The 13,796-nt window shown below is 41.2% G+C and overlaps 1 protein-coding gene across 1 annotated transcript; it reads left to right on the forward strand.

Annotated features, from left to right (window-relative positions):
- The first annotated feature begins 10,776 nt into the window (after positions 1 to 10,776).
- LOC121969561 (wall-associated receptor kinase 2-like) lies at positions 10,777 to 13,595 on the forward strand. The gene is made up of 4 exons (XM_042519716.1): positions 10,777 to 11,184; positions 11,278 to 11,914; positions 11,998 to 12,156; positions 12,266 to 13,595. Exons 1-4 carry the CDS (start codon positions 10,879 to 10,881, stop codon positions 13,459 to 13,461), a joined length of 2,298 nt encoding a protein of 765 aa, XP_042375650.1. The 5' UTR covers positions 10,777 to 10,878; the 3' UTR covers positions 13,462 to 13,595.
- Positions 13,596 to 13,796: the final 201 nt, after the last annotated feature.

Here is a 13,796-nt window from a genome sequence, read left to right on the forward strand (position 1 = left end):
AAAATCATGAAATTTCGTGTAGACATTATTTAGGGCATACTTTATCATGGAAAAATAGTTTTCTATGAAAATACATCATATTTTCAAAGATTGACACAAGCTTGAAAACATGCTAAAACTTTAGTGTTTTTCTTCAAGTTTGTGTCTAACTATCCAATGATGATTACTATCAAAAGATAGCCTTCACCAAGGTTTTCCAAAAGTATTTTAAAATAATTTTCAAAATCAATTTCCCATCACATTCCTTGAGCTTAATGCACATGACTTGTACATTAGCTTTCCCAATAATGGGAAAACACATAACTATGTGTTTTGATGAACCTAAAACTCAAAAGAATGCACTAAATCAACATCTTGAGTTTTGTTCATCTTCCTAACATCTCACTTGTATCTAATGTGCACTAAAATACATACAAGTCACCTTATAGGTCTTTGTGAGATGTAACGTTTGGTTTTGCCCTATTCTAGGGATCATGCATATCTATTTAGGCATTTTAGCGATATTAGACATCCACCTAGGATGTCACTTGTTAATAAGTGTTGTTAAATGCCATTTGTCCTTAATTACAAGGAATTTAACTTAATGCATGATTATATTATGGCATACATCAAAAGGAAATAATTTTTAAAAAAAAAAATCCTATAACTACATGATGTATGAATGTCATGACATGATATTTTTTAGATTTTTCATAATAAAACATGAATGAAAAAAATAAACATGATGTCATGGCATATGATGGACAAACAATCATGGCAAGGTTTAGCATAAATAAGATATACCTAGATTACCTATCTAAGTATCCTTAACCACTTAGCTAACTCAAAATATTCCACTTGTTTTAACTTAAAACGTTAAACCTAAATTGCCCTGAATGCTTCAAAGAAATGCCAAAACCTAAATTGACATTTCTATTTCTCTTGATTTGTTTATGCCTCTTAAAAATTAAGCATATCCTCACATGTTGGCATATTCCATTTTTCCTCAAGAGTAATCACATAAAACAAGGCCCGGATTGCCTTAAATCTCTAAGAGAATACCAAAATCCCAACTTGGTATTTCTTTAGATTTTCCTAATTTATGCCATTTTAAGATAAAATCAATTTTTCCACCATTAGACACCTTTTACTCTTTCAAGGAGTAAATAATAATTCTATTTCATTTTCAAAGGTTAACAAAAACCTTGAAAATGCTCCTTGAGTGTCAATTTCCTCAAAGTTGGATTAACTACCCTTCTAATCGGAGTTGACACTCTCTAACCCATCTATGGGGTAGAGAAGATGCTCTTAGGAACCCAACACCTATTGATGCTCCTTGGATGCTCTAGGTACTCACTAAGGATAACTTCCTTAGATACCTTCCTAGTGATCTTGTTGGGCTTCTTAGAAGCCTTGGTCACATTTTCTAGGTCAACTCTAGGGATAGCCTCCCTTGTGACCTTGTTAGTGACTTTCTTAGACTTCTTAGAAGTCTTAGTCACTTTGGTTGCAAAGATACTTCTAGGGATATCTTCCCTTGTATCCTTGACTTGACCTCTAGACTTAGGGTTTGTTCCATAACTATATGGAACCCTATGATAACTAGGCACATCCTTTTTAGCTTTGGGTTTGTATCCCAAACCTCTATGGTCATTGGATGACTTTTGTACCCCTAAACCTAGGTTATGCTCTTTTTGCCCCAATAGGATATTTTCCAATCCTTTTAGAGTCTTTTCTAATTTATCAAATCTTGACCTCAAGACTTGATTTTCCCTCACTAAGTCCTTAGTATTTGATTTTTCATTTGATCCATGAGCATTTTTATTCTTGGGCTTGTATATATTATCCTTAGTGTTCTTGCCCAAATGTCTATCTACCTTCCTAACCTTAGGTTGGGTAGTTTTGGCATGTAGGGCCACATGCTTTTCCTTAATGCCCTCATACTTTCTATTCTTATGGTAAATTACGTTAAAATGATAAAAATTAGAACTATCATGCTTTTTACCATAACGTAAAGGGGTAGGCTCAATAAATGTTACCTTCTTCTTTACCTTGGAGGCTCCCCCTTGACTAGTACCTCCTTGAGTCTTGACCATCTTCTTCCCCTTAGGGCATTGACTTCGGTAATGCCCTTTTTGTTGACACAAGAAGCACACAATGTGCTCCTTGCTCTTCTTTGTCCCGAGGGTGGTCTCCTTGGGCTTCTCCTTGCCCTTTTGTGTCACTTGACCCTTCTTCTTGGCCAAGTTGGGACACTTGCTCTTGTAGTGCCCACTTTCCCTACACTAAAAAGATACTATATGATTTTTATTTTTAATTGAAATATTTATACCTTCTTGTGTAGGGATGACATCTTCTCCTTTTGATCCAGAGGTAGAAACTTCCTCTTGATCCGATAACGATGCTCCTCCAATAGATTTGACTTGACTTGTGGAGGTGGAAACCTCTTTCTCCTCTTCTTCTTTTGACCCGGATGTAGAAGCTTCTTCTTTTTCTTGATCCGGCGTCACCAAGGATTGCTCACCCTCAATCCTAGAGGTGGAGGCTTCTTCATCTTCATCTTGTTCATGGAACAAGGAGTAAGCTCCCTCCTTGCCCTCTTCATTGCATTCCGTTGAAGATGAGGCTTCTTGGACTTCTTCTTCGGAAGTTGAGCATCTCTCAACCTCGGAGTCCTCCTCTTGGTCTTGCTCCAATGAGTCGCCCTCTTTGGATTCTTCTTGGATTGGTACAGTGGAGGAGATCTCATGAATAATTGCCAACTTGCTCCAAAGCTCCTTGGCATCCTTGAATTGTCCAATTTTGCATAGAATTGTGCTATGCAATAAATTAACCAATAGTTTGGTTACCTTGTCATTTGCTTTGCACCTTTGGACTTTCTCCGGGCTCCATTTGCTTTTCTTGAGGACTTTGCCCTTGGAGTCCGTTGGAGCTTCGAAGCCTTCCATAAGAGCAAACTATTGCTCTATCTCCATCATAAGGAAATTTTCGATTCTTGATTTCCAAGAATCGAAGCTTGTAGATGAATATGGTGGAGCCACCCTTGTGTCAAATCCAAGTCCATCTTGGAATTGCATCTTGAAGTTGAGCTTGATAAAATCTTGAACTTGAAGAATTTGCTCCAACTTCTTCACCCTCTAGCTTTGCTTGTTTTGTTTGCCCCTTCCGGCGATGATTCCGGTGAAGAGCGACCTTACTCTGATACCACTTGTTGGGACCGAAAAGTAGCTAGAGGGGGGTGAATAGCTCATCGCTGCTTGTTTCTTCAGAGATATGCAACGGAAATACAAGAAACAAACCACACAACGCTAACAAGGTTGGTTTACTTGGTATCCACCTCACAAGAGGTGACTAGTCCAAGGATCCACACCTACTCACGCACCCTCCACTAATAAAACCCTCCTTTTCGGTAACTACCGAAGGCGGAGAAGCCCTACAAGACTCTCAATACAAGAAGAAAGGAAAGGGAAACAAAATACAAGCGCAAAGCTTACAATGAGTACAGAAAACCCTAACCCTAGCTTCTCTTCTTGGCTTTGATCCGCCTCTTGACTTGGAAAACCTCCAAGATCCTTCAAGAACTGGCGATCTGAGCTTTGAGAGCACTGTGGAGGAGCTGGCGAGAGATCTGAGATGAAATAGTGGAGAAATGTTGAAGGAGACGCCCGCCTGCAGCTCAAATACGACGCAACGGTCGAATCCCGATCGATTCAAAAACTCCCAATCGATCGGGGAGGCTTTGGATCGATCCACGGATCGATTCAGAGTGCCTCTGTGCTATGGAAAAACGCCTGGATCGATCCACGGATCGATCCAGTGCTTATCGCGCGAACCAGCAGCGTCCCAATCGATCCACTGATCGATTAAGACCTCTGGATCGATCCACTGATCGATCTAGAGACTCTCTGTTTGCTGGGAAAGGCCTAGATCGATCCACTGATCGATCCAGAGGCTTTCTGTTCGCTGGGAAAAGCCTGGATCGATCCACTGATCGATCTGGCTCCTGGATCGATCTGGCTCCTGGATCGATCCACTGATCGATCCAACTCTTGGTTTTTGTCCAAAACCAAGTCCCAAGCTTCTCAAACCAACATCCGATCAACCTTGACCTGTTGGTACATCATGCCTAGCATCTGGTCACTCCCTTGACCTGCTAGGACTCCCACCAAGTGTCCGGTCAATCCCTTTGATCCACTTGGACTTTTCTCTTCGTGCCAAGTATCCGGTCACTCCCTTGACCTATTTGGACTTCCACCAGATGTCTGGTCAACCTTGACCCATCTGGATTTCCTCGTGCCAAGTGTCCAGTCAATCCTTTGACCTACTTGGACTTCCCAAAACTAGATGTCCGATCATCCTTGATCCATCTGGATTTTCCCTTGCCTGGCTTCACTCACTAGGACTTTCACCTAGCTTCACTCACTAGGGTTTTCCATCTGCCTAGCTTCACTCACTAGGATTTTCCATCTGCCTAGCTTCACTCATTAGGACTTTCACCTGGCTTCACTCACCAGGATTTTCCATCTGCCTAGCTTTACTCACTAGGACTTTCATCTGCCTAGCTTCACTCACTAGGATTTTCACCTGGCTTCACTCACCAGGATTTTCCATCTGCCTAGCTTTACTCACTAGGACTTTCACCTGGCTTCACTCACCAGGATTTTCTTCTGCCTAGCTTCACTCACTAGGACTTTCCATCTGCCTAACCTTCCAGTTAGGACTTACCAGTCAGGTATCCGATCACTCTTGACCTACTTGACTCTTCTTCATCCACACTGATCAGTCCCTGATCAGAATCTCCCCACATGAACAACTGCACCTGCATTGTCCATGTGTCTACATGTATTGTCAAACATCGAAACTATGACCAAGACTCAAGCTTGGTCAATTCAGTCAACCTTGACCTAAGGGATATTGCACCAACATCTAAGACTGCCACTGTGACGGTGCTGGGTACTGATCCAGAGACTGATAGGTAGGCTGAGACTAATACTGGACCGGCGGCTGGGGCGATGACTGGTACTGGACCAGTGGCTGTGGCTGATATTGTACTAGGGACTGAGGCGGTGATTGGTACTGAACTAGTGGCTGGGACTGCAGCTGATACTGCCCCTGAGTCAGATACTGTAGTTTCAGAACAGAGCTCTGTGGTACTATGAGAGTACTGGAGTACTCCTGTCCGAGCATGCCAAATGCAGCTATTGCAGGGGGAGTTGTTCTCTACTGACGATGTGAGGATTGGGCTCTGTGCTCTCCTTGCTGAGTCCCTATCTGACTGAGCTGAACTCCATGACCAGAAACTCCGGAAGCAATATGCTGAGCCTTCAGCGAACAATCTCGGCACATGTGCCCAAGCAGTTTACAATAATAGCAAACTGATTGCCCCAAGGTGCAGGCTGATGTGGTGTGCTCTCTGGACCCACACCGGGCGCAGTGGATGTCACTAGCGGTTTGTTTCTGGGTCTGCTGAGGAGGCCGGAAACGTCCTGATGAAGACCGCCTCGACTTCTGTGGCTGACCAGAAGCCCTAGAAGTACCCTGACCTGGCCGACTACGAACACTCTGCTGCTGTGTAGCCTGTGGCTGCTGGATCTGTCCAGATGTCTAACCCGGCTGCTTCCTTTTCTTGTCCGGATACGCTCTCTAGTGAGCTGACTTTATCATCAGGGCTCTGTCCAGTGTCTCCATGTAAGATGCGTTCCCAAAATCGACAAGCTTTACTTGCAGATGTCCATCCAGTCCCTGAATAAACTGCTGCATATGGGAACTATCCTCAGCAACCAGTTCTGGACAAAATCTGGCCAACCAATTAAACTCGGCATTGTACTCTGTCACCGATCGGTTGTTCTATCGCAAACTCAAAAAATCCTGACGGTGAGTCATCTGATATGCTCGTGGGAAGTAGCGGCTCTCAAAAGCCTCTCTGAATCTGGCCGAGGTGATGTTCTGCTCACCTATGATGGAACACTGCGTAACCCACCAGGTGTCGACCTCGTCCCATAAATGGAAAGCAGCCAGCTCCGCTTTCTCCCACTCGGAACAAGCCATGTAGAAGAAGGTCCGCTCCATGGTCTCCAACCAGGACTGGGCAACACTCGGATCAGTCTCTCCTCGGAAGAGTGTGAATCAACTCTTCATCGATTTTGCCAATGCTGGGATCCGAGCTTGTGCTGCGACAATATCTGTGAGGTGGGTAGCGATGGCTATTGGAACGAGCAGAACCACCGGAGCTGGTGCATAATATATGTTGCTACATAAATTGCAATCAAATAAACATGAACGTCACTCACATAAATCATAATACACATAAAATTCTCAAGTCATGACAGATAGTGTACAACAGAGAAAAAAAATAGAGGTTTATAATTATGAGGAATTAATGATGAACAAAGAACACTTTAATAGCAAATGTTTATACCAATACAGAAGCAATAAAAAACAGTTGTACATCTCATTTTGCAATCAACTTGATGACTAACAATATGAAACACTAATCTCTATGCAAAAGCTATTAGCCTATTAAGTTAATCACAATCAATTGATCTTGTTCAACACTTAGGATTCTCATTTAAACTATATAAAAGACTGCAATACTAATACTTACAATATGTAATTGAAATAATATTGTTAGAGTTTACTAAGAGTCCAAGAGACTAGAACTCGAGAGCCTTTCCCTTGTCCCACTTAATACTCAATCGAATCTCTATAACCTGATAAATTAACATTGAGAACATTTGATCTAACTTGCCAAAGAAAAAGAAACTAGAAGTTTAGGTAAGTCTGAGATTAATCTACCTTTCTTTCATAGGTGAGCTTCAGTTCAGGTTGGCACAAAAGTTTGTGACGACTGATGAGTCGGTACAAAAGAAGACAATTGGAATCTATAAGACTGCATTGTAAAATTGTCATGGGCAATAGAAATAAGAACTAATTGGAGTTGGTGAGAGAAACAGTGAACATACATTGTAAATGAATTTTCTTGTAGTATCAGAGATTTCAACCCATTGAACTAACCACGCATATTTGAAGCCCTATCATATACTTGGCCTTTTAATCTAGTAATGATAAACCATGTTGCACAAATAAAACATCAATAACCCTTTTCAAAGAATGAGAACTAGTGTAGTGTTAGACACATGCACAACTATAAGAAATCGTTCAATCACACATCCTTCTTTATTCACATACCTCAAAACAACTCCCATATGCTCTTTCACTGAACTGCCCCGAGCCTTATCAACCATTAAAGAAAAGAATTTATCTCCAATATCATTGATTATAGTAAGTGTGATCTCTGAAGCACAAGCATGTGTTAAATCCTTTTGAATTTTTGGGAAAGTCAATTGATTATTCGCAAGAGCATTTTGTCTTATAACTTTGGAAACCTATTCATTTCGTTGACTATACCATTCAAGCAATTTAAGAAAATTACCTCTATTTGAAGAACTAGTTGACTCATTGTGTCCTTGAAAAGACAACGCTTGCTTCAATTGAAAGTGTGTCACATTCAATATTGCTGTTAAATGGGTACGATAATCAATTTCTATATCGCGACCATGTACTCGTAAAACATTTCCTACACTATACCTTTGATCTTGAAAATATTCAAATTGTATTCTAGCTTCATTGTGATAAGTATTCATAGTCCCCATATGACGATTGAATTTTTCTAATATCCTTTCCCAATTATTATATCCATCTTTTATAAAGGCATTATCTATATTTCCTTTATTTAACGGGTTGAAAAGATAACACCAAAAATAAAATGTTGCATCTTTTAATATGCTATACTCTAGCCATGTATATCTTTTATATCAAGTTTCTTGAAAACTCCTTTCTTGATTACCAAAAGTTGTTTTCGGATATATATGGCCATTTGGTTGACAAGGCCCTTGGAGCGTATACTCTCTTCTAGCTTGATCTCGAATAGTAATATCAAATTCTTCAATTAGTTTTCGTAATCCCGGATCATTGACAATATCATCCAAATTTAATTCTACACGGGATTGATTTTTTCCACTTGTTCAATAACATTAGACTCATTAGAGGAGTCGGAGCCGGAAGGTTCATAACTACGAGTTCGTTTAAAAAATCTCTCAATATCCTACACAAACAAATAACTAAAAATAAAATCTATAATAGAAAACTACAAATGTAATGGAAAAATAAATATTAAACTAAAACTTTAATAAACTACAAATGTAATTATGTACATTTATACAAAAAATAATCAAATAATAAAAAATTTTAAACACAACAAATTTAAGCTCGAACCTTATCCAAATGGTGTTAGAGCTTGAAGACTTGGCTGGAAATGGAGTGCTGCTGGCTACTATCGCCTGGCTATCCGTGACTCTGCTGTGGCTTGACTATTGTCGACTCATTGTCGCCTGGAGATGGAGGTTGGAACCTTGGAAGGTCGGAGACTGGACTTTACAGTCTAGAGCCATGGAGTTGGAGACTTGGAGGTTAGGGTTTCCAACTTTCCCCTTTAGCCTTTCCTCTGCCTTTTCCTTTTCTATTTATGCAAAGGAAAACAAATAGGTTGAAGAGGATAAGGGCATTTATTTTATTTGTTTGACTTGGGCCCCCCACTTGCCACTTGCTTTGGGTGTTTGATTTTTTCCCCCCTTTTTTCTAATGTTGTTTAAGTAAAATGCTAAAACAAAAAACATGAAAAAAAGTCCTCCGTCGGTGGCAGGCGACAGTAAACGTACTAGAGGTTAGAGCGGAGTGCGGAGTGCCGGAGAATGAGCTGTGGCCTTTGGCCCTGGGCCTGGCCTGTGCAGCTGTGTTATGTAGCGACCGGAGGATAAGTGACGACCATGCACTGTGTGCTGCAGCTAGGTGGGGAGGCTGAAGCCTCCTCGATTCCTCTTGCCTCCCTCCGGAAATTTTCCTAACGTCTGGCGACATCTAATGGGCGGCAACCAAGTTGGGGGGAGGGGGCGCTGAAGCCTCCCTCAGACTGCTCGGTGCGTCCGCCACTAGATATCATTTTTAAAAATAATATTTGGTTAGTTGAATATTTTTTATCGGAATAAATTAAAATTTTCTTTTTTATCCTTAGAGAAAAATAAAAGAAAAAATTAGATGGAAGAGAAAATTGAATGTGAGAGAAAAATATGATTAGAGAGAATGATGAGAGAGAAAGTATGATGAGAGAGAAAATATAATGAGAAAGAATGAAGAGAGGGAAAGTGGGATGAGAAAAAAAAAGAAAAGAGAGTGTGATAGGAGAGAGCATGATGAGAGAGAAAAAGAAGAGAGAAAATATGATGAGATATAATGAAAAGAGAGAAAATATGCTGAGAAAAAATGAGGCGAGAGTGTGTGTGACGGGAGAAATTGAAGAGAGAGAAAGTATAACGAGAGAGAAAGTGTGATGAGAAAAAAAATGAGGAAACAGAGTCTGATGGGAGAGAAAGCATGTGGCAAAAGACAATTCACTCGTCCCTAGCGCCCCCGCCAACTTGTCCCTAGGCTAATACGGAAGAGATAAATCACGATGACTACTAGTCATATATTAATGCAGGTGGCCAAGACATGCATGGGGAAGGCATGCTCGGAGGCGCTGAATTTCGACCCTAAGACTTTATATGACAACACCCTATGTTTTAACCATTGTACCGCTTTGAGGGGACATGATGGGAGAGAAAGCATGATAAGAGAGAATGCAATGAGAGAGAATGAAGAGAAAAAAAGTGTGATGAGAGAAAATAAGGAGAGAGAGTGTATAATAGGAGATATTAAGAAGAGAGAAAATATGATGAGAGAGAAAGTGCGATGATAGAATAAAGAGTGAGAGTATGACGAGAGAGAATAAGGAGAGAGAAAGTGATATGAAAGAAAAATTGAACAAATATATTAAAGGTATTTTCGTTCAAAACTTAATTCTCATTCTCATTCCTATCCAAACCTAAGAGATGAGGTGAATTTCATCAATATCTAAATTTTTAAATTTCATTTCAAAATTTTAATTTTATTCCCATCATCTAAATATGAAATTTGAAAATAAATTTATTCTCTTATTCTTACTTCTCCAAATCAAATGTCACCTTAGATTATGACGAGAGAATGCACTGCATAATCTTTCGACGTGGTTGAATCGATTCGGGTTGGAAAAGAGGTGCACATCGGTTCCAATGTGAACTGTGAAGCACCCATGTAAGAGGACCGTTTTGAGATTGTTATGAACGAGAGGACTATAATAGTCAATCAATAGGATTTTTCAAAATTATGATCTACGTGAATTTTTATTGAAAATTGAAACTCAGAAGCCGCCTTCACCTTCTCGAATTTGTCATTTATTTATTTATAATTTTATATCGAACCATAAACGATTAAGACTACTCTCAAGTAAATCTACGTGTTGAACTTGACGTGTGAAAAATTTCATACGACAAAGACTTTTGTCTCTAGATCATCCTGCTTTCATATTGATGGTCTTTAATTGAGTTGGAGTAACAACGGTCAAACCAATCAGTATTAGAAAAAAATATATCGACAAAACTAATGGAATATATTAAATAAAAAATATAAAAATCGGCCAAGAACATGAAAAAACTATTATATCATAATAGGGAGACTTTAACGATTATTGAGTTCTCATTATAGTTTCAAAAGAATGACTACTTTATGACCAATGGCAGTCCTTGCTGCGAAAACAAAATTTATGTTGATTGATTGTCAAGATTTGTTATGGATAATTTAATATTTATAAATCTTATGTGACGGTCGCGGTTGGCCCAACATTGAACAGTCGGCTTCACGCGAATCCGCGTGGAGGTCAAGGCTCCTTCTCGTCGCTACACTCATTACTTTCTCCCTTTCAAAGAGTTCTTGTCCTTGCTTGTCAATCCATAGCGACGACACGTTTGTGCTGCAAAGGAAGAAAACATGAGAATCGCAACAGAGAGAGCAATCCGCCTCCTCATGCTGTTCTGTACCATTGCTCCAGCAGCAGCGGCGGCGGCGGCGAGCATTAATTCGACGACGTTACCTGGCCCAGGTTGCTCGCAGTCGTGCGGCCAACTTGCTCTCCAATTTCCCTTCGGCATCGAGCCCGGTTGCTACAGAAACGGCTTCGCCATCACCTGCGACCGCTCCGATCCATCCTCCCCAAAAGCTTTCCTTGGCTCCGCCGATTCCTCCATGATCCAAGTAACCCACATCTCAGCGGAGCAGAGCCAAGCTCGAGTCCTCGTAATCAACTCTTCAATTCTGATCTTCTTCTTCTTCTTAATTACGATTCTAAATCCGGAAAAAAAATCATAGGCTTTTGTTATAATTTTACAGGTTCCGATAACGTGGCAGTGCTACAATCGATCGGGCTACGTTGTGGACTCCCAGTATCCATACATAGATTTCAACATCGACGGAGCTGGAGTCTTCCGAATGGCAACCGACCGAAACAAGCTCACTGTCATAGGATGCAACTCCGAAGGATATATCCGAAGCCAGGTCGATGTGAACGGACCCTATCCCTATCGCTACTACACGGGCTGCGTTACCTACTGCAGAGAAGCCGGCAGCGTCGTGGACGGCGTCTGCGCAGGCATAGGGTGTTGCCAGGTCAGCTTCCCGTCCAACCTCAGCGACAGCAACTTCCGGTTCAGAGACTACAGTCATAGCGGGGACATGGCGGACTTCAGCCCCTGCAGCTACGTCTTCATCGTCGATAAGGACTACTTCAACTTCACCTCGGCGGACTTGAAAATGAACACCACCAACGCGTCGATGCCGATGTGGCTAGATTGGGCCTTTCGGGACGCCGCGACGTGCGAGGAGGCCAAGAACTCCTCTTCCAATTATGTGGAGAATACGTGTCGAAGCCAGAACAGCATGTGCGTCGATTCCAACAACGGTGCCGGGTACCTCTGCAATTGCTCGCAGGGCTACCAGGGCAACCCTTACCTCGATGATGGATGCCTAGGTCTGCGATTAATTAGTATTTATAATGAATTTATCTACCAAATCTTCTTTTGACGGTAGAATTTAATTTGTAACCGAATGCAGATATCGATGAGTGTTTGTCTCCGGAGAAGTATCCGTGCCATGGTGCGTGCACTAATCTTGAAGGGAGCTATCGTTGTGAATGCCCTTCCGGTAAGCATGGCGATCCATTTATTGCACCGTGCACCTCCAGACTTCCCATGATAGGGCGGTTGTTCTTAGGTACTACACCATGTTTTCTTTCCTAATTAGTTAATCTTAGTGAATGAACTTCTAATTCGATTGGTGCTTAAATTAATACGGTAGAATATATGCTTAATTACTTGTGTAGGCATCGCCTCGTGCTTATTCATTGCGATCTGTTTCATTCTGATATGTTTATTTGGGCAAAAGAAGCGATATGATGCCATTAGGAGAAGTAAAAGCATGATTAGTAAAGATGTTCTGCAACTGCGCGAGGAGAAGAGGAGGTTTGAAGTTGAGAACAGGGATTTGATATATTACAGAGATATAGTATTAAAATACGCGAGTACGATGACACTTTTTACTCTGCGAGATCTGCATTTGGCAACCAACGGCTTCCATAACGACCATGTAATTGGGCGTGGAGGATACGGCGTGGTATTTGAAGGAATATTGGAGGCAGGCCAAAGAAAAGTGGCCATAAAGAGGACTCTGATTTCCACCGAGAGGCAGAGCGACAAGGACAAGAAGGGTTTCTTGAACGAAATTTACCTTCTTTCGCAGATTAATCACAAGAATGTGGTCAGACTCTATGGCTATTGCTTCGAGAAGCATACTCCTCTGCTGGTCTACGAGTTTGTTCCTAATGGGTCTCTCTTCGACTTGCTCCATAAGAAAAAAGAGATGATCTCCTTGGAGGATCGCCTGAAAATAGCAGAGGAATCAGCCGAAGCATTAGCTCATTTGCATTCATTCGAACCGCACCCAATCGTTCATGGGGACGTGAAGCCGCACAACATACTGTTGGACCATGATTTGACCGCCAAAGTATCCGATTTTGGCATATCAAAGCTGTTGTCAGCGAATGAAACGGAAGCTCTGACGACTGCGGAAGGAACTGCTGCCTACGCGGATCCTGTTCTCGTAAAAGAAGGGCTTCTCTCCACCAAAAATGATGTGTACAGCTTTGGGATTGTTCTCTTGGAACTAGTCACGAGGAAGCAGCCCGCAGTCGGACTAGCATCGATGAGCAAGGAAAAAGTCACAGCTATCTTGGATAAACAAATTGTGAATGAAGTGAACATCGATTTGCTTCGAGTTGTTGTTGACCTTGCAGCTCGATGCCTGAGTCCTGAAAAAGAAGATAGACCGACGATGGAGCAAGTAGCAGCAGAGCTGAAAGTATATAGAGAAACATTATTATGGCCAATGGAGCAAAGAGAACAGGATGAGTTTGTTGATCAAAGCAGCAGCTTGCTAAATGGCCATCGATCTTTTCATCGTGATTCTGTAGCTCGCCACCAAAGCAAATGGTCGAAATTAAGATCGTCGAAGACAACTTAACAAGTCTTTTGGTTGGCCATGAATTTGTCAATTGCTGCAACGAGTCTTTACTTGTAGTTATTCTTTTTGCATGTGTTTGTATCTTGTAGTTTTGAGATAAGATGTCGAATTTCCTAATAAAGTTCAAAATTTCTTGCAAAATTAGCCGGTGATACAAATCAAACTATATGGATTTATGCATGGGTTTCAAATCACAATAGATGATAGAAATGTATTAGTAGATGAGGGTGTGACAGTACTTCCATCGCTCCACTGTCATTAGTTCAATTGTATTAACAGAGGGTGTGACTCTGTCCGATCAATTCCTTCACTAGTCCGGAGTAAGTAGCCGTACG

This window comes from Zingiber officinale, chromosome 4A (assembly GCF_018446385.1).
Source record: "Zingiber officinale cultivar Zhangliang chromosome 4A, Zo_v1.1, whole genome shotgun sequence".
Classification (NCBI taxonomy): domain Eukaryota; kingdom Viridiplantae; phylum Streptophyta; class Magnoliopsida; order Zingiberales; family Zingiberaceae; genus Zingiber; species Zingiber officinale.

Bases quoted from the DNA above. Each gene is read 5' to 3' on its own strand.
- LOC121969561 (XM_042519716.1), top strand. From the start codon at position 10,879: ATGAGAATCGCAACAGAGAGAGCAATCCGCCTCCTCATGCTGTTCTGT. The intron at 11,915-11,997 runs GTCTGCGATTAA...AACCGAATGCAG, and splicing joins CCTCGATGATGGATGCCTAG to ATATCGATGAGTGTTTGTCT. The intron at 12,157-12,265 runs GTACTACACCAT...TTACTTGTGTAG, and splicing joins GATAGGGCGGTTGTTCTTAG to GCATCGCCTCGTGCTTATTC.